This window comes from Acomys minous (assembly GCF_964271855.1).
Source record: "Acomys minous genome assembly, chromosome: 16".
Taxonomy (NCBI): Eukaryota; Metazoa; Chordata; class Mammalia; order Rodentia; family Muridae; genus Acomys; species Acomys minous.
This window is the reverse complement of record NC_140498.1, coordinates 13,582,738-13,609,553: the sequence shown is the minus strand read 5'-3', so window position 1 is coordinate 13,609,553 and position 26,816 is coordinate 13,582,738. Positions and strand designations below refer to the sequence as shown.

General features: G+C 50.4%; 2 protein-coding genes across 3 annotated transcripts; both read right to left on the bottom strand.

Annotated features, from left to right (window-relative positions):
* Positions 1-1,909: 1,909 nt before the first annotated feature.
* On the bottom strand, positions 1,910-23,867 carry LOC311585699 (fatty acid hydroxylase domain-containing protein 2-like). Its single transcript, XM_084761186.1, has 8 exons — positions 23,778-23,867; positions 23,575-23,678; positions 21,723-21,844; positions 19,015-19,220; positions 18,516-18,621; positions 18,090-18,256; positions 16,620-16,808; positions 1,910-1,987 (listed from the first exon to the last, which is right to left on the bottom strand). Exons 1-8 carry the CDS (start codon positions 23,846-23,848, stop codon positions 1,930-1,932), a joined length of 1,023 nt encoding a protein of 340 aa, XP_084617312.1. The 5' UTR covers positions 23,849-23,867; the 3' UTR covers positions 1,910-1,929.
* LOC311585692 (fatty acid hydroxylase domain-containing protein 2-like) lies at positions 2,184-10,652 on the bottom strand. 2 transcript variants are annotated; one of them, XM_084761178.1, is made up of 7 exons: positions 10,537-10,638; positions 10,334-10,437; positions 8,468-8,589; positions 5,793-5,998; positions 5,293-5,398; positions 4,867-5,033; positions 2,184-3,585 (listed from the first exon to the last, which is right to left on the bottom strand). In XM_084761178.1, exons 1-7 carry the CDS (start codon positions 10,605-10,607, stop codon positions 3,393-3,395), a joined length of 969 nt encoding a protein of 322 aa, XP_084617304.1. In that variant the 5' UTR covers positions 10,608-10,638; the 3' UTR covers positions 2,184-3,392. The 2 variants fall into 2 exon arrangements, with proteins under 2 accessions (XP_084617304.1, XP_084617303.1); XM_084761177.1 differs by having other exon boundaries at positions 2,185-3,585; positions 10,334-10,462; positions 10,537-10,652.
* Positions 23,868-26,816: the final 2,949 nt, after the last annotated feature.

Genomic DNA, 26,816 nt, shown 5'->3' with positions numbered 1-26,816 from the left:
TCCTGAGACTTGTGTGGCCCTCGTCCTCATCACTGAGTTCCTCTGTTGTCCCAAAGGCAGGGACTAGGACACAGCATCCCAGGCTGGCAGGAGCTTGCCTTCTGTTTCTGGACACCTTGGTTTGACTCATGCCCTGCCCCACGTGGCCCTGCCAGGGCTGAGTGTGTGGGAATCCTGTGTCAGTTCCAGGACTCAGTTGTGTCCAAGGACATAGGAACAGGGTGTGCTGGTGGATTGGAGGCTTCTCCTGAGTCTGGTATCTGCCCCATGGTGCACCCTTTCCAATAGTGGGCTCCTTCTCCTTCCTTTCCTGTCCCCTTTCCTGTCCCTGCTCAGCCCTATGCTGTATGTCCCGCAGCACAGAACGTCAGGGCTTGGAGGCCCAGTGTCAGGGAAGGTGGTTCCTCTCTAGACTATCCAGGCTAGGTTTGCCATCCTCTCCCAGACCCTCCCAGGCCATCTGAGGGAGGAAGAGCCTTTGTGGTGGGAAGACGAGGCTATCATCTCAACTCAGGCTGAGGAGGGGTGGAAGTGTGTGTGTGTGTGTATGTATGTCTGTCTGTAATTTGTGTGTGTGTGTGTGTGACATGTTAGGAGTTGACATTGCAGTGTAGTTTACATCTTCATCTTCTGAAGACACTTGAATTTAGGACCCATGTGTCTGTGACAAGTATGCCAGGAGTGGCTGGGGCCACCAGAGCAAGCCATTTCCCCATCACCATCTTCCCATGGGATCAAGACCTGAGACAGCCTGCCAAACGGAACCACATTCATCCTCTGGCTGTGCCCACAAGGGGGCAGACTTTGATTTCCCCGCTGAGCCTCAGAGTGAATTGGCTACACATGAGAAGGCTGCCTGGCCCTGCTCCAGCCTGCACCCCAGGATCAGACAGAGGTGCTGAGCCCATGTCAAGTTGTTAAATGTTTCTGTTCTGTAGCTCTTTCCCGCTCCCTTTTGATGACATTTACAAAAGAAAGCAAGCTGCTTGGAAGGCCTGGAAGTGAGGATAGGGCATGAAGTCAAGGCTAGTGTGTGTGTATGGGGGAGAACTAGAGGCTTGGACACCCTGGCCACCTGGGTGGGACCCCAGAGTATCTCTCTTGTTAAAGGGCCCCTGGTTCTCCTCAGCCCCACCCTCTCCTCCAGCCATGGTGATGGCAGAGGCAGAAGAGAACTCTCGGCCCAGTTCTCACAGAAAAGTAAAACTCGGCGTGGGCTTTGCAGAGAAGGTTCCACCTTAACGCTCGTACCTTGTCTTTGCCATGTGCTAGGATATCACATTCAACAGGACAGACAATGTAAAATACTTGAATGAGCTTGTATCATACATTAATATTATTGAGAGTGTCTGCTTCCCAGGCTGAAGTGATTCATTCATTATTCTGGTCCTGCTCTAGTCCTTTGTAATTGGTGGTAATTATTACGCTTTTCTGTTTAATACAAAAAAATTTATAAAAATAAAAACTTGAAGAGGCAAAACACTAGCTGGTCTCCCATCTGGGACACTGTTGTTGGGTGTGAGAGAGGAGGCTGGTGTGTGTCCCCAGATGGAGGAGCCCACGCTCTGCATGTGGATGACTAACGCAGTCTTTGAGAGGAGGTTGCTCTGGCTCCTCTGCAGCTGTGTCAGGCAGGGCCCATGGTGCTGCTAGTGCATCCAGTGCTGGGCAGCCTGGACTCTCTTGGCCCTGCATCCTGGGAAGCTGGGGAAAGGGTGGAGTTGGGTGGCCATTGCCCAGGGTACATATGAGCATTCCCTGTGCACTGTTGACTGTCCTCTAAGACCTGACTAGAGTTTCTTACTGTCAGATGGGTAGGTGATCACTGCCACCAGTGGCCTATATTCTGTAGGTGACCAGGTGAGCCAGACTTACCACACTAACATTCATTAGGAGTGGCTTGTCTGCTGGCTCCTCAGTTGTGTGGCCTTAGATCCCTGGTATTGTGCAGTCAGGGGTGAGGTCGAGGGCACGACAACACAATCTGCTATTTTATGTGGAGGTTTTATTTCCATGCTTCTTTGCCATGTTTTTGAGGAGACATTAAAGCCCTACTGATGTTGGGCCTCTGGGACAAGCCTTGTTTGGTAACAGTCCCTCACAGAGTCCATTTTTCTGACCCCCTGTCCCTGCCCCTTTTCATGTCACTGCAGAGCATTTCTCCAGATATTCATGGGAGGAAGGCAATGGCTGGCCAGCAGTGATGGTGGTGGGGGTGGGGAAGTGGGTTGGTGCTTGAAGGAATCTAAGGGCAAAAGGTCAGAAGAGGCTGGGACTACAAGGTGCCCCGTTGTCAGTGAGCCCAGTCTTCTGTGGGCTTCTGTGTTATAGGATGAATCCTGCTCTGTAGTTGGTTTTACACAGCTGGTCATGCACACTTTGAGGTTTTGCCTTTGTGTAGGATGCTCTGGGCTGGGCCTACACCATGAGCAGCTGGACTCCAGGGCTGTGCTATTTCACTGGAGCTATAGGATGGTTGCCCTGACTAACCTAGAACTGAAAGTGTACAATCAGCACAGTTGTGATAGAACTTAGCAAATGGTGACTGTGGCAGCCTTCCAGAGCCAACCTAGGTGCCAAGGCCTTAGGATCTCAGGGTACTAAGCATGTGCTGCCACAGTGGTGTCCTGGTAAAACTTTACTGCGGTAGCCTATGGCTTCAGTGTTCCTGGGCCTGTTTGCCACTGATTTCCCATGTGAAGGAAGAAGGGCCTGCCTGCTCTTACTCCATGCTTCCCGGGGCTCATTGTCGCAGGGAGACGACTATGGTTTGGGTTTAGAGAGCAACTGACCTGAGTCCCCCTCAACATGGGCAGCCCCTGGAGCTCAGCCCTAGTGTGCACTCAGGCTAAGGCACAGGAGCTGGCGAGCCTGTCAATTGAGAAGCTCCTGTGGGCTGTCCTAGCTCCTTCTGAGGGACTTGTGTTGTGGAGGGCAAAAGTAACCCAGGCTTTCTTGGAGGAAAGCAGGGACTACATCTAGCATGTCCACACCTCTGACCTGTGATTACCTCAGGTTCCCTGGCTTTAGGTGTGAGAAAAGGTTTTGGAGCCAGAAATCCCCCAGTCCCACTGCCACCACATTCTCTATCCCACCGAGGCCACAGGGGAGCTGTGTGGGGATTGGAAGAGAGGACTAGGGGATTCTCCCAGGCTCTCTGTGACTTTTCTCCTCTGCCCGGGCTTCAGAAAATTAGCTAGTTGCTTTTCTCTAAGTGAGTTCCTAGTCCTAAGTGACATGGGAAGTGGTTTGGAGGAAGCCCTGACGCCATCACGGCTTTGTCCTGGCAGGAAGCCTGCCTTCCCTCCACCCTAATGGGACAGCCCTTAGAGTATGGTGGTCAAAGCAGGCCAGCTGCTGAGGGTGGCCTGGCCCCAGGCAGTCACCACATCTTACTTCTGAGGGAACAGCCCAGATGGTCCAAGGAGACTCTCTATCTTCTTTGGAGGATCAGGAATGCTCTCTGAGAGTGGGGTGAAGCCCAGCAGGATGACATGTCTCTCATAGGCCTTGCTCTGCTTAAACATGACGTCAGTCCCGTGTAGGTGGTCCAGCAACCCCAGCACGCCATAGCACTGGTTGAACCTGAAGGAGGAAAGAGTATTCCGCAGCTAACACTGGTGGAAAGTTGTCGGTCTCCCAGCCCTCCTCTCTCCTATGTAACTCCACCATGCTGTGCAAGCACATCAACAGAGCCTGGAATATTCCTTTGAATGGTTCTGTTTGTGAGTTGTTTAAGAGGCTTTTTTCTTTGTTGTTGTTTATCCTTCTTAGTTTTTTGAGACAGGGTTTCCCTCTGTACTGTATCCTTGGCTGTCCCAGACTGACCCTGATGACCAGGCTGACCTCAAACTCACAGAAATCTGCCTGCCTTAGCCTCCCAAGTACTGGGATTATAGCCGCGTGCCACCACACTCGGCCATAGAGTTTTTGTTGTTACTGTGTCTAAAACGTTTCATCAAACTGAACTCATGTGTAGCTGGCTTTGAACTGGTGCCAATGCTCCTGCCTCAACTTCCCCAATGCTGATATTTTAAATCCACCTTGTTCTTCATGCACCTGGAGTCCACCTCTTTTGTTACTGGGGATTTGGTATGCACAAGATCAGCATGATAGTCATGTGGCTGCTGAGCTCTCACTGTGTAGTCCAGGCTGGCCTGGAACTCTCTTCACTGTAGCCCAGGCTAACCTCACACTGAGTCCTGGAATTTAAGGCCTGCTACCATGCCCAGCTGTAGCAATCCCCTTTTCACACTGCTGAACCATCTCTGGGTCCTACCTACTCCATCATACTGTGTTCTGGAGTGCAGAAGTTAGAACTTCATGCAGACCAAGGCTTCTCCAGATAGGCTGAGGGGCACCCCGCATCAGAACAGCTTGGAAGACACTAGGAGGCAGATCCCTGTGACATGCTCCACAGGTACTTTGACTAGTCTGTTTGAAGGGGACCCATGAATAACTGTTCTGATGGGCCTGATGACCATGGAATAGACTGGGATGAGGCCGGTCATGTTGTTGAGCGTCAATCCCACAGTGTGGAGTTTAAGGCTAGCTTGGTCTACATAAGTTCCAGGACAGCCAGGGCTACATAGAGAAATGCTGTCACAAAACAAAGAATAAAGCCCACAGTGCTTAAGTGTGCCAACTTTTTCTGCACATGGTTTCTGAGGAGATGATTCAAGGCTCACAAGTTTCAGCAGTCCTAGAACCCAAATTAAAATTTCCACTGCAGGAAGGACATAGTGTCAGAAAAAAAGAAGATCAAAGTGGCTCTGTCTACTCAGTATCTTTCCCAGCTGGTTCCCACAGTCAGATGGAGGCACCACTGTCCCATGAAGCACTTGAGCAAGGGTGCAGTTGGCTTACTTGAGATGGTGGTAGTCATGGAACTCAGGAGAAGGCAGGAAGGGCAAGTGGTACCCACAGTGGGAGATAGTGGTGACGATGAGAGCCAGGGACAACCAGACAGTGATGGAGGACAAATGAGAGCCCATTGCTAGAGGACCCACCATAACTGGCAACATGTTGGAAGCCTGCAAAGGAAAGGATGATTCAGAAGATGGAGGGACCCAGCTGGGTGTTCACTCTGCCCTTCATGGCAGTAATTGGGACATGCTGACTTAGCTTCAGCTTCCTCTGCAACAGAGTCAGTTTGTAAAAGATAGTTGGAAAAAATAAGATGATGTACACTAGGCACCTGTTACATCAAGCCCTGGCAGAGTTGGTTGTGAGGAGAAAGCAGAGCATGGAAACAGCAGCCTCCACTACTGTACTTCAGAGTCGGTTACTTACCACGTGTTCTATAGGGTGGGCATAGATTGAGACCACACCAATGGGTGCTGTCCACTCATGATGTTTCTTGTGTATTTTCTTATACAACGTGGGGTGGTGAAGGAGCCTGGAAAGATAATTCATAAATAGTAACTGCCAACGCCCACTTCCCTCCATCCCAAGCAGATCATCAGAAAGTCAAGGTGGGAACGTGGTCCCCATCTGAGGAACAGGCATCTGTAGTCTGCGGATGATAAGTCTGGGTTCCATTGTCTCCAACCCCAGCAGAGAAGTAAACTGAGACCCAGAAAGGAATAACAGGAGCTAGAAGGGGGCTGACCCACTCTCCCATGCGAATAGGGAAACCACTTCTTCCCTGGGCGTCATGTCAAGTTGGAGAATCAGTTGTGTCTCTGGTGCTTGTTAGTAGGGCCTGAGAATAGAGACCACAGCTCAGTGGCCTCCTGTGACCAGGAAGTTGTCCCAGGAGGAGGCCATAAACATGCAAGGAAGGAGCTCACCGGTGTGAGTAGTAGAACAAGATTTCCTCCACAAGGGTGAAAAAGGCCATCTCCATGAGGAACCAGTGGAAGGTGGGCAGTTCTTGAGAGAAAAGGTCTCCCCTCCACTTCAAGAAAGGGTAGAAGATGGCCAGCATGGGGAGAGAGATGATGGTCTGGTTGAAAATAACGGTGCGGATAGCCTGACGCAGCTTCACGGGGTCTACCTGCCAGGACACAGAAGGAACAGGGAGAGGGACATGAGAAGTAGGTCTCTACCTCACCTGCTCAGCGTGGGCTTCTCGAAGTGAACGAGGTCTCCCCAGTCTGGGGCTGGCCATGGTGAACAGTGCAGTCCTTCTTGTCATGGCAGATCTCCCCCAGAGCATAGGTTCTGTGGGCTAGGAATAGTCAGTGCTGAGTTCTGGCTCACACAACACCCTGTCCTCTACAGGGACAAAGAAGCAAATCCCAGTTAAACACAGGAACGGATAAGCAGCGATGGTCACTCAACCATCTTGATGAAGGATTCCAGAAGAGTCTGTGTGACTGAGAGCAGGCTGGCCTTCTGTAGCCTTACAAAGAGAACAACACATCTGCATGGATGGGAGCGGCAGGGCCAGGCCCCCAACCTCCTTCAGCTCCCTCAGCTTGGGGCCAATCCAGTGAGGCTGAGCAGATGAGGATGGAAGCTTTGGATTCTGAACCTTAGAGCTGGCAGCCTCCACCCAGTGCCCTCATGGCTACTGGGTACCTGCTGGGAAGACATGGCCTGAGAATTAGGGCACTGGTGTGGTCTACAGGAACAGGAAGGAGGAAGCAGCCTAATGGGAAAGAGACTGGAAACAGTAGTCCTCCAGTGTCTCAAACTTGGAACAGGTCAGGAGAAAGTTATAGCTTGTAGAGTATTTCAATGGATGAATCTGAAATGGTGTGTGGATAAGTCTCACATACTTGTCCCACATTTCTTATATTCATCTGTCTAAATCTTCCTTACTATGAAATTCATGGAAAGACAGCCAAGAGCAAGGACAGAGCCTGTATATACCACGCTGAGAGGCTGCATAGATGCTGCAGAGACAAGACAGACAGCTCAGAGAGACAGCCAGACTGCAGAGATGACTCAGTCAGAGAGCTCTGCCTCAAGGGGGAACAAATGGGTGGCAGTGTGTACCTGTGTTAAGTGGGCCAAGGAATGGTTTTGATTTTGGTTTTTGAAACAGTCTTGGGGACTGGAGAAATGACTCAGTGGTTAAGAGCACTGGCTGGTTTTCCAGAGGCTCCTGAATGCACGTGGTAGGTCACAACAATGAGTCTGACATCCTCTTCTGGACTCTGTGGGTGCTACTGCATGTATGTTAAACACGGACACACATGCAGGAAAAACAGGCAAACCCATAAAGGAAGTAATTGAAACAGTCTCCTGTAGCCCTTCTGAATGATCCTCCTGCCTCCATCTCAGATGCTGGGAGTCCAGGTGTGTGCTGCCACAGCCAGGCAAAGATTGTGTGATAATCTTTAGAGATGGAACAGTTAGAGCATTTATGTGATAATGTAAAGAGAAATGAGCCAGGCTGAGAGAACGTTAGAATGTTAGGAAAGAGGGAAGAATGCTGAAGCCATTTCCTGGAGCCAAAAGGACAGGAAGCAGGAGAGGTGACAGTCACAGCCCAGGACAGAACCATGGAAAAGGGGTCCTGGCTTTCATTTCCTCAGTGTGGTGGGGGCCAGGCTAGGAAGGAGCTGCGGAGAGAGGAGAGGTGTGCAGAGGCGAGGAGGAGGAGGGAGGGTGGCTTGAGGTTAGGCCTGGACCCAAGGAATGGCAGCAGCCAACAGCTCCCACTGCAGTCAGCTCAGGGATCCTGCTAAAGTCAGCACCTCCTCCAGCTATTGAGGGAGGACATGGTCCAAGGTCCTTCCTGTGGCCTCAGACAGAGCTTTGGAGCTGAGAAGCCTCAGGATGGGCTGGGACGTGGCTGGGTGGATAGAGTGTTCTTGGAGTTCTTGGAGTTGTGCTGCAGCCATGTCTGTGACAGGCTGAGGCAGTCCTTTCTCCTCCTGGTATGTTGAGCACAGTGTCACAGGGCAGCCTGGGGTGGGAATCAGCTGACCAGCACTTTGGTCTAGACTGGCTATGGGTTGAGTGGCCTTTCAATTTCTCTCTTACTTTATGTTTTCATTGTTGAAGTGTGTGTGAGTGTGTGTGTGTATGTGTGTGAGTGTGTGTATGTGTGTGTGTGTGTGTGTGTGTGTGTGTGTGTGTGTGTGTGTAGGTGCCTTGTGCCCTGGTGTGCATCTGGGGTCAGAGTTAATGGTATTGGTTCTCTTCTTCCCCTGTGTGGAGTCCAGGGACCAGACTCAGGTCTTCAGGCTTGGCAGCCATGCCCTTACTTGCTGAACCATCTCACTGACAGAGTGTCCGGGAGCCTAAGCTACCTTCAAACTTCCTGTGTAGCCAAGGATGACCTTGAATTTCTAATCCTCCTGACTCTATTTCCTGAATGTTTAGATTATAGCTGTGTAGCCCCACATGTGCCTTAGTAATGGCACCCAGGGCTTCTTTTGAGCTAAACAAGCACTGTATGAACCGAGGATACCCAGCACCTTCTGGATTCAGGTCACCCCAAGGCTAAGTCTTTGGCTTGCCTGACTTTAGTACCTGCATTCCCAGCAGGAAGAGCTACAATGCCACTTACCGGTTCATTCTTGCCAAGTTGGATGCGGTAGCGGGAGATGGAGGAGGGCTTCCCTGTTGTGTCCACCAGCAGCAGAAGGCCATTGAAAACCCAGAAGCACAGCCCAGGTACGAGGCCAGCACCTGAGGCAGAGAGCAGAGCAACTTAGAGCATCCCAGGGACACAGTGGCTCACCAGGAAGTGAATGAACAAGTGCAAGGATCTGTCCCCTGCCTGGGGCCTCACTGCTCCTGTCCTAGCTTCTGTCTGTCTCCCTCTCCCCTCTACAGTGTGTGTGTGTGTGTGTGTGTGTGTGTGTGTGTGTGTGTGTGTGTGTGTGTGTGTGTGTCACTCTGTATAGTCCTGCCTCGCTATGTAGACTAGGCTGCCTGAACTCTCAATAGATTCTCCCCTGCCTCTCACCCTCTGCCTCTCAAATCTGGGATTAAGGTGGGATTTAAGAAAAGCTGAGGTTTTGGGTGTGAGTTTTGTTGTTTTTTAGTGTTTTGTTTTGAGACAGGCTGGTTTGAAACCCCCATATAATCCAGACAGACCACAAACTCACAGCAATCCCCTTGCCTCAGCCACCTCCTGGGATAACAGGTGTGGCTGCTGTATACTCTCAGCACACATACTGATGACACTTCTGGTCCCCTCACAAGTCTTCCTATTAGGATGAGGATCTGACCACCTGGTCTATTACTCCCAGGGACTCATACTCCACAAAATATTTCAGAAAATGCTGATCAAAGTCAGGAGTCTCAGAAGTTCAATGGCCATCCTCAGCAACATAACTCCTTCTTGGACCTCCGGGGAAACATGAAAAACTATGCCTAGAAGAGGAAAAACAGAGCCTGCACATAAGGATGGCTTAGTGGGTAAGCCTGGTGACCTTAGTGCCACCCCACGAACCATGTCAAAGTGCAAAGGGCAGTAACTGCAGGATGGTCTGCTGATCCATCCACATAGTGTGGCATGTGCCTGTCCCCGCCCACATCACAACACGATAATAGATAAATATTAAAAAGAAAACCCTGACCAAGACACACTTCAGCTGGTGTTTTGTTTCACATCCCACTTCTCATGTCTTTAATCTCCTACTTATAGCAGTCATCCAAGGGACACCACAGTGTTATGTTATGGCACTGTGGCCTCCTTCTAGATTGGAGACCCTGGGGAACAAGGACACCGTTTCCCTGGCCTCTGTCTCTGTCTTCCTCCTTTAGTTTTTTCCTGCCCCATCAAACAGTGTCTGGGGTAGCAGGACACAGGAAGGACTTGGGCAGTGTGGGAGGACCACTGTTAGAGCCATTCTGCCAGACACTTGGATAGACTCTGAGGTGGAAAAGGAGACAAAGCAAGCAGACACAGGCTTGTGTGGAGAAATGCTGACACAGAGCCTGGCATGGTGGTACATGGCTTTAATCCCAGCACTTGGGAGGCAGAGGCAGGTGGATTGATGTGAGTTTGAGGCCAGCTTGGTCTACAAAGTGATTTCAGGACTGCCATGGCTATACAGTGAAACCCTGTCTTGAACCCCCCCCCCCAAAAAAGAGCAGCAGGTGAAGGCTTTTGCACTCAAGCTTGACAGCCTAAGTCCAACCCCCAGGCCCACATTCTGGAAGAAGAGGACCCACTTCAGCAAGGTGTCCTCTGACCTCCACATGCATGCTATGGCGAGCTCATGCCCCTTCACATGCACATGGAGTCCATCTACTACTACTACTACTAGTAATAATAATAATAATAATAATAATAATAATAATAATAATAATAATAATAATAATACCAGCAGCAGCAACAACAAAATGGTGATGATGATGATGAGTAGTGTAGGAAAAGAACAAATGTGGAGCCCCACACACAGCCCTCTGTCAGGAATCTCACCTATAAGGAACAGGATCCACTCATTGCCTTCAAATGTAGACAGCAGTTTCTCCCACTGGGTCTGCCAAAAGTGGCCGGAAGCACCCCAAAATGTCTGAAGATGCCTTGGAAGGAAAACCATTCAAGTTTCTGGGAGAAGGCTGGGAAGCCAGCTCTTTCTTGCTGTGCCTCTCACCCCTAAGTTCTGAAGGGAGCACACTCACCATGTGACCGAGTTCCAGAAGGCCCCAAGCAAGAGCAGCCCAGAGCCCAGGATGAGAGCTGTCCTCCTCATGGAGCCCCAGATGTGTCCCTCCTGCAGGAGCTGGGAGTGTCAGGCCTGTCAGGCTCCTGCTGGGAGCCAGCTGCTTACCTATCCTACAGCTGTGGAAGGCCCTTCCCTTCCAAAGGTTACTGGCTGTGTACAGAGTCTAGGCTTGGGGAGGGAGGCAGATTGCCCCATCTCCAGCAAACCTGTTGAGTGACATTGCTGCCCAGATCTGCATAGGAAAGGCTTTCCCCAGCTCCCTGTGTCATCAGACCTCATGGCAAAGGGTTCTTCAGCACCCAGTGTGTCCTCTTCAGCACTCAGTGTGTCCTCTTCAGCACTCAGTGTGTCCTGTAGTCCCCTTCTTTATCATCACAGTTACAGTCAGGTATGGTGGGGGTGCAGAACTGTAATCCCAGGTCTTGAGAGGTGGAGGCAGGAAGATCAGGGGTTCAAAGTCAGCCTGGGCTATTTGAACCCTGTCTCAAAGAGAGTCCGCTGACCAGCACGGGATGGTGGTTCTTACACATTCTCCAAAACATTTGTTGGAGCTTGGTCTGGTGTACTTTGGTGCTAGTTACTGCTTGTTCTCTGTATGCGTCTACTTGTACCTTGCCTAAGAGGTTTGCCACCTAAAAGGGCATCACACCTGTGAGTTCAAGGCCAACCCACTCTACAAAGTGTGTCCAAGACTGCCAAGATAATACAGAAAAACTGTTTCAAAAAATGAAACAATAACAACAACAACAAAAAAGCTGGGCATGGTGGCACAAGCCTCTAATTCCAGCACTCTATAGGCAGAGGCAGGCATATCTTGGTGAGTCCCAGGCCAGCCTGGTCTACAAAGAGAGTTCCAGGACAGCCAGGGCTATTACACAGAGAAACCTTGTCTCAAAAACCAAAAAGAAAAAAAGAAGCCACAGCCTACTAATTGGGTTAGTTGGAGGAAAAGCACATGGCTGGCACAGAGTAGATTGGACTCAAATGATGATAAATAGCAAGTATTTGGGAGTATGGATGGGAGGTAGCTTGATAGAAATTATTAGAAGCACATGGAATGGGATTGGAGCAGGTTTCTCATACCAGCCCCACTGTGGGATATAGTTTATCAGATTAATATCTGCTCTGGCCCTGGTTAACTAAGGCTATTTTAAAATATAACAGGTGTCTGTGTTTTGACGGATTCCTAGTAGGTTAGAAATGACTGCCCTAATTGTGGAAGGAATGTGGCCTTACCTTAGGCAATTACATGCTGTGAGTCAGGTGTGGTGGCGCACTCCTGTAATCCCAGCACAGGCAGACAGATCACTGTGAGTTTGGAGCCAGCCTGGTCTACAAAGCAAGTGCAGGACAGTCAGGGCTACACAGAGAAACTCTGTCTCAAAAGACAAAAACAAACTGACAAAAACCAAGTACTAAGCTTTCCGTCCCTTCTGCAGATTGAACTCAGGTCCTTGTATTTAGAGGGCGAGTGTTTTATTGAGCAAACCATCGCCCCAGGCCAGAGAGACTGCTCACACCAGAAGAGATACTGAAAGATGATTCTTTTTTTCCCCACTGACCTTTACATCCTTGCAAAAACAAAAGAAGGAGGAGGAGGAGGAAGAGGAGGAGGAGGAAGAGGAGGAGGAGGAGGAGGAGGAGAAGAAGAAAAAGAAGAAGACGGCGAAACAAAGAAAATCGTAAACTAAAAATGAAAAAAAAAAAAAACCCAAAACAAAAAACCCAGAACCCACTTAATCCATAGGAAGTGCTGCCTTTCCCCCTCCTTAGAATTTTTCTTCTCTCCTGTTTTTGTAAATGATTTACTATTAAAAGTTGTCTTATTGTGGAGTGGGAACCTGAACTAATGCCCAAATGCCTGTTTTCCTTGAGCCTCCACCTGACTGGGAGACCCCTGGGCTTGGACTCACTAGTATTTTCTTCCGGACTGAGTTGCATGGACAGGACCTCTTGCCTGGCGGCCAGAGAGTAGGGGCAGCCCTGTCAGAGCTGTTGCATCGCTGAAGCTGATGTCCTGTGAGTGCACACTGCTGCCACTGTTCTTCTGCTTGCTGTCGCCTCATCAGGCCTGCCTGGCCCTTGGAAGACCAAGGTCAAGTGTGCTTCAGACCGGTGTAAACAGAGTGGGTCTTGTCTGGTCCACCCTTGTCCTCAGCCTGTGTGTCTCCTCAAGCCCTGAACAAGGGGTGAACACCCACGGACGGCCTCAGCTTAGATCTGTGTCTGACCTTAAAGACCTTTGACCTCAAGGAGGTTTGTATCCCAAGGTGGAGAAAGGTGCCATTCTCCAGGGGTTTGGTGTGGGCTGCCCATCTTAATACCCTCACCTCCTACAGGCCATCTCTGCCCTCTGCCTCTCTGCCACCCTGCCTGGGATCACGGGGTGACAGGAACCCAGGGCTGGGGGATTCTGCCGGTTGGTGAAGCCCCGTGGCAGGAAGGTAAATGTGGACATAGAGTATACCTGACTTCTCTTCTTCAGCCACCGACTGCCCAGGCTGCCCGGTGAGAGCCAGAGGAGTGGATGGAGGCTGCTGTGATCAGGAGCTGGGGAGGGTGATGGACTGAGCACACAGACTGGGGAGACTGCATGCTCACCCCACATGGGACCCGGGCAGCACAGGGAGGGTGTGGTCTTTTTGCTCAGTTCCTGAGACTTGTGTGGCCCTCGTCCTCATCACTGAGTTCCTCTGTTGTCCCAAAGGCAGGGACTAGGACACAGCATCCCAGGCTGGCAGGAGCTTGCCTTCTGTTTCTGGACACCTTGGTTTGACTCATGCCCTGCCCCACGTGGCCCTGCCAGGGCTGAGTGTGTGGGAATCCTGTGTCAGTTCCAGGACTCAGTTGTGTCCAAGGACATAGGAACAGGGTGTGCTGGTGGATTGGAGGCTTCTCCTGAGTCTGGTATCTGCCCCATGGTGCACCCTTTCCAATAGTGGGCTCCTTCTCCTTCCTTTCCTGTCCCCTTTCCTGTCCCTGCTCAGCCCTATGCTGTATGTCCCGCAGCACAGAACGTCAGGGCTTGGAGGCCCAGTGTCAGGGAAGGTGGTTCCTCTCTAGACTACCCAGGCTAGGTTTGCCATCCTCTCCCAGACCCTCCCAGGCCATCTGAGGGAGGAAGACCCTTTGTGGTGGGAAGACGAGGCTATCATCTCAACACAGGCTGCGGTGTGTGTGTGTGTGTCTGTCTGTCTGTCTGTCTGTATTTTGTGTATGTGTGTGACATGTTAGGTGTTGACATTGCAGTGTAGTTTACATCTTCACCTTCTGAGGACACTTGAATTTAGGACCGATGTGTCTGTGACAAGTATGCCAGGAGTGGCTGGGGCCACCAGAGCAAGCCGCTTCCCCATCACCATCTTCCCATGGGATCCAAGACCTGAGACAGCCTGCCAAATGGAACCACCTTCATCCTCTGGCTGTGCCCACAAGGGGCAGACTGTGATTTGCCCTCCGAGCCTCAGAGTGAACTGGCTACACATGAGAAGGCTGCCTGGCCCTGCTCCAGCCTGCACCCCAGGTTCAGACAGAGGTGCTGAGCCCATGTCAAGTTGTTAAATGTTTCTGTTCTGTAGCTCTTTCCTGCTCCCTTTTGATGACATTTACAAAAGAAAGCAAGCTGCTTGGAAGGCCTGGAAGTGAGGATAGGGCATGATGTCAAGGCTAGTGTGTGTGTATGGGGGAGTACTAGAGCCTTGGACACCAAGGCCACCTGGGTGGGACCCCAGAGTATCTCTCTTGTTAAAGGGCCCCTGGTTCTCCTCAGCCCCACCCTCTCCTCCAGCCGTGGTAATGGCAGGGGCAGAAGAGAACTCTCTGCCCTGTTCTCACAGGAAAGGAAAACTCGGCGTGGGCTTTGCACAGAAGGTTCCACCTTAACACTCGTACCTTGTCTTTACCATGTGCTAGGATATCACATTCAACAGGACAGACAATGTAAAATACTTGAATGAGCCTGTATCATAACATTAATATTATTGAGAGTGTCTGCTTCCCAGGCTGAAGTGATTCATTCATTATTCTGGTCCTGCTCTAGTCCTTTGTAATTGGTGGTAATTATTACGCTTTTCTTTTTAATACAAAAAAATGTATAAAAATAAAAACTTGAAAAGGCAAAACACCAGCTGGTCTCCCATCTGGGACACTGCTGTTGGGTGTGAGAGAGGAGGCTGGTGTGTGTCCCCAGATGGGGGAGCCCACGCTCTGCATGTGGATGACTAATGCAGTCTTTGAGAGGAGGCTGCTCTGGCTCCTCTGCAGCTGTGTCAGGCAGGGCCCATGGTGCTGCTAGTGCATCCAGTGCTGGGCAGCCTGGACCCTCTTGGCCCTGCATCCTGGGAAGCTGGGGAAAGGGTGGAGTTGGGTTTTCATTGCCCAGGATACATATGAGCATTCCCTGTGCACTGTTTATTGTCCTCTAAGACCTGACCAGAGTTTCTTACTGTCAAATGGGTGGGTGATCACTGCCACCAGTGACCTATATTCTGTAGGTGACCAGGAGAGCCAGACTTACCACAGTAACATTCATTAGGAGTGGCTGTGTCTGCTGGCTTCTCAGTTGTGTGGCCTTAGATCCCTAGTGTTGTGCAGTCAGGGGTGAGGTCAAGGGCACAACATCAAAATCTGCTGAGTTAGATGGAGATTTTATTTCCATGCTTCTTTGCAATGTTTTTGTGGAGACATTAAAGCCCTACTGATGTTGGGTCTCTGGGACAAGCCTTGTTTGGTGACAGTCCCTCACAGAGTCCATTTTTCTGACCCCCTCTCCCTGCCCTTTTTCATGACACTGCAGAGAGCATTTCTCCAAATTCTCATAGGAGGAAGGGAATGGCTGGCCTGCAGTGATGGTGGTGGGGGTGGGGAAGTGGGTTGGTGCTTGAAGGAATCTAAGGGCACAAGGTCAGAGGAGGCTGGGACTGCAAGGTGCCCTGTTTCCAGTGGGCCCAGTCTTCTGTGGGCTTCTGTGTTATAGGATGAATCCTGCCCTGTAGTTGGTTTTACACAGCTGGTCATGCACACTTTGAGGTTTTGCCTTTGTGTAGGATGCTCTGGGCTGGGCCTACACCATGAGCAGCTGGACTCCAGGACTGTGCTATTTCACTTGAGCTATAGTATGGTTGCCCTGACTAACCTGGAACTGAAAGTGTACAATCAGCACAGTTGTGATAGAACTTAGCAAATGGTGACTGTGGCAGCCTTCCAGAGCCAACCTCGGTACCAAGGCCTTAGGATCTCAGGGTACTAAGCATGTGCTGCCACAGTGGTGTCCTGGTAAAACTTTCCTGCGGTAGCCTATGGCTTCAGTGTTCCTGGGCCTGTTTGCCACTGATTTCCCATGTGAAGGAAGAAGGGCCTGCCTGCTCTTACTCCATGCTTCCCGGGGCTCATTGTTGCAGGGAGAAGACGATGGTTTGGGTTTAGAGAGCAACTGACCTGAGTCCCCCTCAACATGAGCAGCCCCTGGAGCTCAGCCCTAGTGTGCATTCAGGCTAAGGCACAGGAGCTGGGGAGCCTGTCAATTGAGAAGCGCCTGTGGGCTGTCATAGTTCCTTCTGAGGGACTTGTGTTGTGGAGGGCAAAAGTAACCCAGGCTTTTTTGGAGGAAAGCAGGGACTACATCTAGCATGTCCACACCTCTGACCTGTGATTACCTCAGGTTCCCTGGCTTTAGGTGTGAGAAAAGTATTGGAGCCAGATATCACCCAGTCCCACTGCCACCACATTCTCTATCCCACCGAGGCCACAGGGGAGCTGTGTGGGGATTGGAAGAGAGGACTAGGGGATTCTCCCAGGCTCTCTGTGACTTTTCTCCCCTGCCCGGGCTTCAGAAAATCAGTTAGTTGCTTTTCCCTAAGTGAGTTCCTAGTTCTAAGTGACATGGGAAGTGGTTTGGGGGAAGCCCTGACGCCATCACGGCTTTGTCCTGGCAGGAAGCCTGCCTTCGCTCCATCCTAATGGGACAGCCCTTAGAGTATGGTGGTCAAAGGAGGCCAGCTGCTGAGGGTGGCATGGCCCCAGGCAGTCACCACATCTTACTTCTGAGGGAACAGCCCAGATGGTCCAAGGAGACACTCTATCTTCTTTGGAGGGTCAGGAATGCTCTCTGAGAGTGGGGTGAAGCCCAGCAGGATGACATGTCTCTCATAGGCCTTGCTCTGCTTAAACATGACGTCAGTCCCGTGTAGGTGGTCCAGCAACCCCAGCACGCCATAGCACTGGTTGAACCTGAAGGAGGAAAGAGTATTGCGCAGCTAACACTGGTGGGAAGTTGTGGGTCTCCCAGCCCTCCTCTCTCCTATGTAACTCCACCATGCTGTGCAAACACATCAACAGAGCCTGGAATATTCCTTTGAATGGTTCTGTTTGTGAGTTGTTTAAGAGGCTTTTTTCTTTGTTGTTGTGTATCCTTCTTAGTTTTTTGAGACAGGGTTTCCCTCTGTACTGTATCCTTGGCTGTCCCAGACTGACCCTGATGACCAGGCTGGCCTCAAACTCACAGAAATCTGCCTGCCTTAGCCTCCCAAGTACTGGGATTATAGCCGCGTGCCACCACACTCGGCCATAGAGTTTTTGTTGTTACTGTGTCTAAAACGTTTCATCAAACTGAACTCATGTGTAGCTGGCTTTGAACTGGTGCCAATGCTCCCGCCTCAACTTCCTCAATGCTGATATTTTAAATCCACCTTGTTCTTCACGCATCTGGAGTCCACCTCTTTTGTTACTGGGGATATGGTATGCACAAGATCAGCCTGATAGTCATGTGGCTGCTGAGCTCTCACTGTGTAGTCCAGGCTGGCCTGGAACTCTCTTCACTGTAGCCCAGGCTAACCTCACACTGAGTCCTGGAATTAAAGGCCTGCTAGCATGCCCAGCTGTATCAATCCCCTTTTCACACGGCTGAACCATCTCCGGGTCCCACCTACTCCATCATACTGTGTTCTGGAGTGCAGAAGTTAGAACTTCATGCAGACCAAGGCTTGTCCAGGTAGGCTGAGGGGCACCCCGCATCAGAACAGCTTGGAAGACACTAGGAGGCAGATCCCTGTGACATGCTCCACAGGTACTTTGACTAGTCTGTTTGAAGGGGACCCATGAATAACTGTTCTGATGGGCCTGATGACCATGGAATAGACTGGGATGAGGCCGGTCATGTTGTTGAGCGTCAATCCCACAGTGTGGAGTTTAAGGCTAGCTTGGTCTACATAAGTTCCAGGACAGCCAGGGCTACATAGAGAAATGCTGTCACAAAACAAAGAATAAAGCCCACAGTGCTTAAGTGTGCCAACTTTTTCTGCACATGGTTTCTGAGGAGATGATTCAAGGCTCACAAGTTTCAGCAGTCCTAGAACCCAAATTAAAATTTCCACTGCAGGAAGGACATAGTGTCAGAAAAAAAGAAGATCAAAGTGGCCCTGTCTACTCAGCATCTTTCCCAGCTGGTTCCCACAGTCAGATGGAGGCACCACTGCCCCATGAAGCACTTGAGCAAGGGTGCAGTTGGCTTACTTGAGATGGTGGTAGTCATGGAACTCAGGAGAAGGCAGGAAGGGCAAGTGGTACCCACAGTGGGAGATAGTGGTGACGATGAGAGCCAGGGACAACCACACAGTGAGGGAGGACAAATGAGAGCCCATTGCTAGAGGACCCACCATAACTGGCAACATGTTGGAAGCCTGCAAAGGAAAGGATGATTCAGAAGATGGAGGGACCCAGCTGGGTGTTCACTCTGCCCTTCATGGCGGTAATTGGGACATGCTGACTTAGCTTCAGCTTCCTCTGCAACAGAGTCAGTTTGTAAAAGATAGTTGGAAAAAATAAGATGATGTACACTAGGCACCTGTTACATCAAGCCCTGGCAGAGTTGGTTGTGAGGAGAAAGCAGAGCATGGAACCAGCAACCTCCACTACTGTACTTCAGAGTCGGTTACTTACCACGTGTTCTATAGGGTGGGCATAGATTGAGACCACACCAATGGGTGCTGTCCACTCATGATGTTTCTTGTGTATTTTCTTATACAACGTGGGGTGGTGAAGGAGCCTGGAAAGATAATTCATAAATAGTAACTGCCAACGCCCACTTCCTCCATCCCAAGCAGATCATCAGAAAGTCAAGGTGGGAACGTGGTCCCCATCTGAGGAACAGGCATCTGTAGTCTGCGGATGATAAGTCTGGGTTCCATTGTCTCCAACCCCAGCAGAGAAGTAAACTGAGACCCAGAAAGGAATAACAGGAGCTAGAAGGGGGCTGACCCACTCTCCCATGCGAATAGGGAAACCACTTCTTCCCTGGGCGTCATGTCAAGTTGGAGAATCAGTTGTGTCTCTGGTGCTTGTTGGTAGGGCCTGAGAATAGAGACCACAGCTCAGTGGCCTCTTGTGACCAGGGAGTTGTCCCAGGAGGAGGCCATAAACATGCAAGGAAGGAGCTCACCGGTGTGAGTAGTAGAACAAGATTTCCTCCACAAGGGTGAAAAAGGCCATCTCCATGAGGAACCAGTGGAAGGTGGGCAGTTCTTGAGAGAAAAGGTCTCCCCTCCACTTCAGGAAAGGGTAGGAGATGGCCAGCATGGGGAGAGAGACCATGGTCTGGTTGAAAATAACGGTGCGGATAGCCTGACGCAGCTTCACGGGGTCTACCTGCCAGGACACAGAAGGAACAGGGAGAGGGACATGAGAAGTAGGTCTCTACCTCACCTGCTCAGGGTGGGCTTCTGGGAGTGACTGAGGTCTCCACAGTCTGAGGCTGGCCATGGTGAACAGTACTGTCCTGTCCTGACATGGCAGTGTCCCATCCCCCTCCCTCCCTGCCCCCCGCCCCTGTCCCCAGAGAATAGGCTCTGTAGACTAGGGCCTGTCACTGCTAAGTTCTGGTTCACACAACACCCTGTCCTCTACAGGGACAAAGAAGCAAATCCCAGTTAAACACAGGAACGGATAAGCAGCGATGGTCACTCAACCATCTTGATGAAGGATTCCAGAAGAGTCTGTGTGACTGAAAGCAGGCTGGCCTTCTGTAGCCTTACAAAGAGAACAACACATCTGCATGGTTGGGAGCGGCAGGGGCAGGTCCCCAACCTCCTTCAGCTCCCTCAGCTTGGGGCCAATCCAGTGAGGCTGAGCAGATGAGGATGGAAGCTTTGGATTCTGAACCTTAGAGCTGGCAGCCTCCACCCAGTGCCCTCATGGCTACTGGGTCCCTGCTGGGAAGACATGGCCTGAGAATTAGGGCACTGGTGTGATCTACAGGAACAGGAAGGAGGAAGCAGCCTAATGGGGAAGAGACTGGAAACAGTAGTCCTCCAATATCTCAAACTTGGAACAGGTCAGGAGAAAGTTATAGCTTGTAGAGTATTTCAATGGATGAATCTGAAATGGTGTGTGGATGAGTCTCACATACTTGTCCCACATTTCTTATATTCATCTGTCTAAATCTTCCTTACTATGAAATTCATGGAAAGACAGCCAAGATCAAGGACAGAGCCTGTATATACCACGCCGAGAGGCTGCATAGATGCTGCAGAGACAAGACAGACAGCTCAGAGAGACAGCCAGACTGCAGAGATGACTCAGTCAGAGAGCTCTGCCTCAAGGGGGAACAAATGGGTGGCAGTGTGTACCTGTGTTAAGTGGGCCAAGGGATAGTTTTGATTTTGGTTTTTGAAACATTCTTGGGGACTGGAGAGATGACTCAGTGGTTAAGAGCACTGGCTGGTTTTCCAGAGGCCCCTGAATGCACGTGGTAGGTCACAACAGTGAGTCTGACATCCTTTTCTGGACTCTGTGGGTGCTACTGCATGTATGTTAAACACAGACACACATGCAGGAAAAACACCCAACCCCATAAAGGAAGTAATTGAAACAGTCTCCTGTAGTCCTTCTGAATGATCCTCCTGCCTCAGTCTCAGATGCTGGGAGTCCAGGTGTGTGCTGCCACAGCCAGGCAAAGATTGTGTGATAATCTTTAGAGATGGAACAGTTAGAGCATTTATGTGATAATGTAAAGAGAAATGAACCAGGTTGAGAGAAAGTCAGTATGTTAGGAAAGAGGGAAGAATGCTGAAGCCATTTCCTGGAGCCAAAAGGACAGGAAGCAGGAGAGGTGACAGTCACAGCCCAGGACAGAACCATGGAAAAGGGGTCCTGGCTTTCATTTCCTCAGTGTGGTGGAGGCCAGGCTAGGAAGGAGCTGCTGAGAGAGGAGAGGTGTGCAGAGGCAAGGAGGAGGAGGGAGGGTGGCTTGAGGTTAGGCCTGGACCCAAGGAATGGCAGCAGCCAACAGCTCCCACTGCAGTCAGCTCAGGGATCCTGCTAAAGTCAGCACCTCCTCCAGCTATTGAGGGAGGACATGGTCCAAGGTCCTTCCTGTGGCCTCAGACAGAGCTTTGGAGCTGAGAAGCCTCAGGATGGGCTGGGACGTGGCTGGGTGGATAGAGTGTTCTTGGAGTTCTTGGAGTTGTGCTGCAGCCATGTCTGTGACAGGCTGAGGCAGTCCTTTCTCCTCCTGGTATGTTGAGCACAGTGTCACAGGGCCACTGTGGGTGGGAATCAGCTGACCAGCACTTTGGTCTAGACTGGCTATGGGTTGAGTGGCCTTTCCATTTCTCTCTTACTTTATGTTTTCATTGTTGAAGTGTGTGTGAGTGTGTGTGTGTGTATGTGTGTGAGTGTGTGTGTGTGTGTGTGTGTGTGTGTGTGTGTGTGTGTGTGTGTGTGTAGGTGCCTTGTGCCCTGGTGTGCATCTGGGGTCAGAGTTAATGGTATTGGTTCTCTTCTTCCCCTGTGTGGGGTCCAGGGACCAGACTCAGGTCTTCAGGCTTGGCAGCCATGCCCTTACTTGCTGAACCATCTCACTGACAGGATCTCCTGTAGCCTAAGCTACCTTCAAACTTCCTGTGTAGCCAAGGATGACCTTGAATTTCTAATCCTCCTGACTCTATTTCCTGAATGTTTAGATTATAGCTGTGTAGCCCCACATGTGCCTTAGTAATGGCACCCAGGGCTTCTTTTGAGCTAAACAAGCACTGTATGAACCGAGGATACCCAGCACCTTCTGGATTCAGGTCACCCCAAGGCTAAGTCTTTGGCTTGCCTGACTTTAGTACCTGCATTCCCAGCAGGAAGAGCTGCAATGCCCCTTACCGGTTCATTCTTGCCAAGTTGGATGCGGTAGCGGGAGATGGAGGAGGGCTTCCCTGTTGTGTCCACCAGCAGCAGAAAGCCATTGAAAACCCAGAAGCACAGCCCAGGTACGAGGCCAGCACCTGAGGCAGAGAGCAGAGCAACTTAGAGCATCCCAGGGACACAGTGGCTCACCAGGAAGTGAATGAACAAGTGCAAGGATCTGTCCCCTGCCTGGGGCCTCACTGCTCCTGTCCTAGCCTCTGTCTGTCTCCCTCTCCCCTCTACAGTGTGTGTGTGTGTGTGTGTGTGTGTGTGTGTGTGTGTGTGTGTGTGTGTGTGTGTGTCACTCTGTATAGTCCTGCCTCGCTATGTAGACTAGGCTGCCTGAACTCTCAATAGATTCTCCCCTGCCTCTCACCCTCTGCCTCTCAAATCTGGGATTAAGGTGGGATTTAAGAAAAGCTGAGGTTTTGGGTGTGAGTTTTGTTGTTTTTTAGTGTTTTGTTTTGAGACAGGCTGGTTTGAAACCCCCATATAATCCAGACAGACCCCAAACTCACAGCAATCCCCTTGCCTCAGCCATCTCCTGGGATAACAGGTGTGGCTGCTGTATACTCTCAGCACACATACTGATGACACTTCTGGTCCCCTCACAAGTCTTCCTATTAGGATGAGGATCTGACCACCTGGTCTATTACTCCCAGGGACTCATACTCCACAAAATATTTCAGAAAATGCTGATCAAAGTCAGGAGTCTCAGAAGTTCAATGGCCATCCTCAGCAACATAACTCCTTCTTGGACCTCCGGGGAAACATGAAAAACTATGCCTAGAAGAGGAAAAACAGAGCCTGCATATAAGGATGGCTTAGTGGGTAAGCCTGGTGACCTTAGTGCCACCCCACGAACCATGTCAAAGTGCAAAGGGCAGTAACTGCAGGATGGTTTGCTGATCCATCCACATAGTGTGGCATGTGCCTGTCCCCGCCCACATCACAACACGATAATAGATAAATATTAAAAAGAAAACCCTGACCAAGACACACTTCAGCTGGTGTTTTGTTTCACATCCCACTTCTCATGTCTTTAATCTCCTACTTATAGCAGTCATCCAAGGGACACCACAGTGTTATGTTATGGCACTGTGGCCTCCTTCTAGATTGGAGACCCTGGGGAACAAGGACACCGTTTCCCTGACCTCTGTCTCTGTCTTCTTCCTCTAGTCCTTTCCTGCCACATCAAACAGTGTCTGGGGAAGCGGGACACAGGAAGGACTTGGGCAGTGTGGGAGGACCACTGTTAGAGCCATTCTGCCAGACACTTGGATAGACTCTGAGGTGGAAAAGGAGACAAAGCAAGCAGACACAGGCTTGTGTGGAGAAATGCTGACACAGAGCCTGGCATGGTGGTACATGGCTTTAATCCCAGCACTTGGGAGGCAGAGGCAGGTGGATTGATGTGAGTTTGAGGCCAGCTTGGTCTACAAAGTGATTTCAGGACTGCCATGGCTATACAGTGAAACCCTGTCTTGAACCCCCCCCCAAAAAGAGCAGCAGGTGAAGGCTTTTGCACCCAAGCTTGACAGCCTAAGTCCAACCCCCAGGCCCACATTCTGGAAGAAGAGGACCCACTTCAGCAAGGTGTCCTCTGACCTCCACATGCATGCTATGGCGAGCTCATGCCACCTTCACATGCACATGGAGTCAATCTACTACTACTACTACTAGTAATAATAATAATAATAATAATAATAATAATAATAATAATAATAATACCAGCAGCAGCAACAACAAAAATGGTGATGATGATGATGATTAGTGTAGGAAAAGAACAAATGTGGAGCCCCACACAGCCCTCTGTCAGGAATCTCACCTATAAGGAACAGGATCCACTCATTGCCTTCAAATGTAGACAGCAGTTTCTCCCACTGGGTCTGCCAAAAGTGGCCAGAAGCATCCCAAAATATCTGAAGATGCCTTGGAAGGAAAACCATTCAAGTTTCTGGGAGAAGACTGGGAAGCCAGCCCTTTCTTGCTGTGCCTCTCACCCCTGAGGTCTGAAGGGAGCACACTCACCATGTGGCCGAGTTCCAGAAGGCCCCAAGCAAGAGCAGCCCAGAGCCCAGGATGAGAGCTGTCCTCCTCATGGAGCCCCAGATGTGTCCCTCCTGCAGGAGTTGGGAGTGTCAGGCCTGTCAGGTTCCTGCTGGGAGCCAGCTGCTTACCTATCCTACAGCTGTGGAAGGCCCTTCCCTTCCAAAGGTTACTGGCTGTGTACAGAGTCTAGGCTGGGGGAGGGAACAGGATTGCCCCATCTCCAGCAAACCTGTTGAGTGACATTGCTGCCCAGTTCTGGATAGGAAAGGCTTTCCCCAGCTGTGTGTGTCGTCAGACCTCATGGCAAAGGGTTCTTCAGCCCCCAGTGTGTCCTCTTCAGCACTCAGTGTGTCCTGTTGTCCCCTTCTTCATCATCACAATTACAGTCAGGTACGGTGAGGGTACAGAACTGTAATCCCAGGTCTTGAGAGGTGGAGGCAGGAAGATCAGGGGTTCAAAGTCAGCCTGGGCTATTTGAACCCTGTCTCAAAGAGAGTCCGCTGACCAGCACGGGATGGTGGTTCTTACACATTCTCCAAAACATTTGTTGGAGCTTGGTCTGGTGTACTTTGGTGCTAGTTACTGCTTGTTCTCTGTATGTGTCTACTTGTACCTTGCCTAAGAGGTTTGCCACATAAAAGGGCATCACACCTGTGAGTTCAAGGCCAACCCACTCTACAAAGTGTGTCCAAGACTGCCAAGATAATACAGAAAAACTCTGTTTCAAAAAACGAAACAATAACAAAAACAAAAGCTGGGCATGGTGGCACAAGCCTCTATTTCCAGCACTCTATAGGCAGAGGCAGGCATATCTTGGTGAGTCCCAGGCCAGCCTGGTCTACAAAGAGAGTTCCAGGACAGCCAGGGCTATTACACAGAGAATCCTTGTCTCAAAAACAAAACAAAACAAAATAACAAAAACAAAACAAAAAAAAAAAAAAAAAGGAAAAAAAGAAGCCACAGCCTACTAATTGGGTTAGGTGGAGGAAAAGCACACGCTGGCACAGAGTAGATTGGACTCAAATGATGATAAATAGCAAGTATTTGGGAGTATGGATGGGAGGTAGCTTGATAGAAATTATTAGAAGCACATGGAATGGGATTGGAGCAGGTTTCCCATACGAGCCCCACTGTGGGATATAGTTTATCAGATTAATATCTGCTCTGGCCCTGGTTAACTAAGGCTATTTTAAAATATAACAAGTGTCTGTGTTTTGTCGGATTCCTAGTAGGTTAGAAATGACTGCCCAATTGTGGAAGGAATGTGGCCTTACCTTAGGCAATTACATGCTGTGAGTCATGTGTGGTGGCGCACTCCTGTAATCCCAGCACAGGCAGACAGATCACTGTGAGTTTGGAGCCAGCCTGGTCTACAAAGCAAGTGCAGGACAGTCAGGGCTACACAGAGAAACCCTGTCTCAAAAGACAAAAACAAACTGACAAAAACCAAGTACTAAGCTTTCCGTCCCTTCTGCAGATTGAACTCAGGTCCTTGTGTTTAGAGGGCGAGTGTTTTATTGAGCAAACCATCGCCCCAGGCCAGAGAGACTGCTCACACCAGAAGAGATACTGAAAGATGATTCTTTTTTTCCCCACTGACCTTTACATCTTTGCAAAAACAAAAGAAGGAGGAGGAGGAGGAGGAGGAGGAGGAGGAAGAGGAGGAGGAGGAGGAGGAGAAGGAGGAGGAGGAGAAGAAGAAGAAGAAGAAGAAGAAGAAGAAGAAGAAGAAGAAGAAGAAGAAGAAGAAGAAACAAAGAAAATCGTAAACTAAAAATGAAAAAAAAAAAAAAACAAACAAACCCAAAACAAAAAACCCCAGAACCCACTTAATCCATAGGAAGTGCTGCCTTTCCCCCTCCTTAGAATTTTTCTTCTCTCCTGTTTTGTAAATAATTTACTATTAAAAGTTGCCTTATTGTGGAGCGGGAACCTGAACTAATGCCCAAATGCCCGTTTTCCTTGAGCCTCCACCTGACTGGGAGACCCCTGGGCTTGGACTCACTAGAATTTTCTTCGGAACTGAGTTGCATGGACAGGACCTCTTGCCTGGAGGCCAGAGAGTAGGGGCAGCCCTGTCAGAGCTGTTGCATCTTCTGAAGCTGATGTCCTGTGAGTGCACACTGCTGCCACTGTCCTTCTTCTGCTTGCTGTCGCCTCATCAGGCCTGCCTGGCCCTTGGAAGACCAAGGCCAAGTTTGCTTCAGACCAGTGTAAACAGAGTGGGTCTTGTCTGGTCCACCCTTGTCCTCAGCCTGTGTGTCTCCTCAAGCCCTGAACAAGGGGAGAACACCCACGGACGGCCTCAGCTTAGATCTGTGTCTGACCTTAAAGACCTTTGACCTCAAGGAGGTTTGTATCTCAAGGTGGAGAAAGGTGCCATTCTCCAAGGGTTTGGTGTAGGCTGCCCATCTTAATACCCTCACCCCCTATAGGCCATCTCTGCCCACCCTCTCTGCCACCCTGCCTGGGATCATGGGGTGACAAGAACCCAGGGCTGGGGGATTCTGCCGGTTGGTGAAGCCCCGTGGCAGGAAGGTAAATGTAGACATAGAGTATACCTGACTTCTCTTCTTCAGCCACCGACTGCCCAGGCTGCCCTGTGAGTGCCAGAGGAGTGGATGGAGGCTGCTGTGATCAGGAGCTGGGGAGGGTGATGGACTGAGCACACAGACTGGGGAGACTGCATGCTCACCCCACATGGGACCTGGGCAGCACTGGGAGGGTGTGGTCTTTTTGCTCAGTTACTGAGACTTGTCCTCATCACTGAGTTCCTCTGTTGTCCCAAAGGCAGGGACTAGGACACAGCATCCCAGGCTGGCAGGAGCTTGCTTTCTGTCTCTGGAAACCTTGGTTTGACTCATGCCCTGCCCCACGTGGCCCTCCCAGGGCTGAGTATGTGGGAATCCTGTGTGAGTTCCAGGACTCAGTTGTGTCCAAGGATATGGGAGCAGGGTGTGCTGGTGGATTGGAGGCTTCTCCTGAGTCTGGTATCTGCCCCATGGTGCACCCTTTCCA

Bases quoted from the DNA above. Each gene is read 5' to 3' on its own strand.
- LOC311585692 (XM_084761178.1), bottom strand. From the start codon at position 10,607: ATGAGGAGGACAGCTCTCATCCTGGGCTCTGGGCTGCTCTTGCTTGGG. The intron at 10,438-10,536 runs GTGAGTGTGCTC...TTTCCTTCCAAG, and splicing joins TTCTGGAACTCGGTCACATG to GCATCTTCAGACATTTTGGG. The intron at 5,034-5,292 runs GTAAGTAACCGA...TTTCCTTTGCAG, and splicing joins CCCACCCTATAGAACACGTG to GCTTCCAACATGTTGCCAGT.
- LOC311585699 (XM_084761186.1), bottom strand. From the start codon at position 23,848: ATGAGGAGGACAGCTCTCATCCTGGGCTCTGGGCTGCTCTTGCTTGGG. The intron at 23,679-23,777 runs GTGAGTGTGCTC...TTTCCTTCCAAG, and splicing joins TTCTGGAACTCGGCCACATG to GCATCTTCAGATATTTTGGG. The intron at 18,622-19,014 runs GTGAGCTCCTTC...TTATCTTTCCAG, and splicing joins TTGTTCTACTACTCACACCG to GCTCCTTCACCACCCCACGT.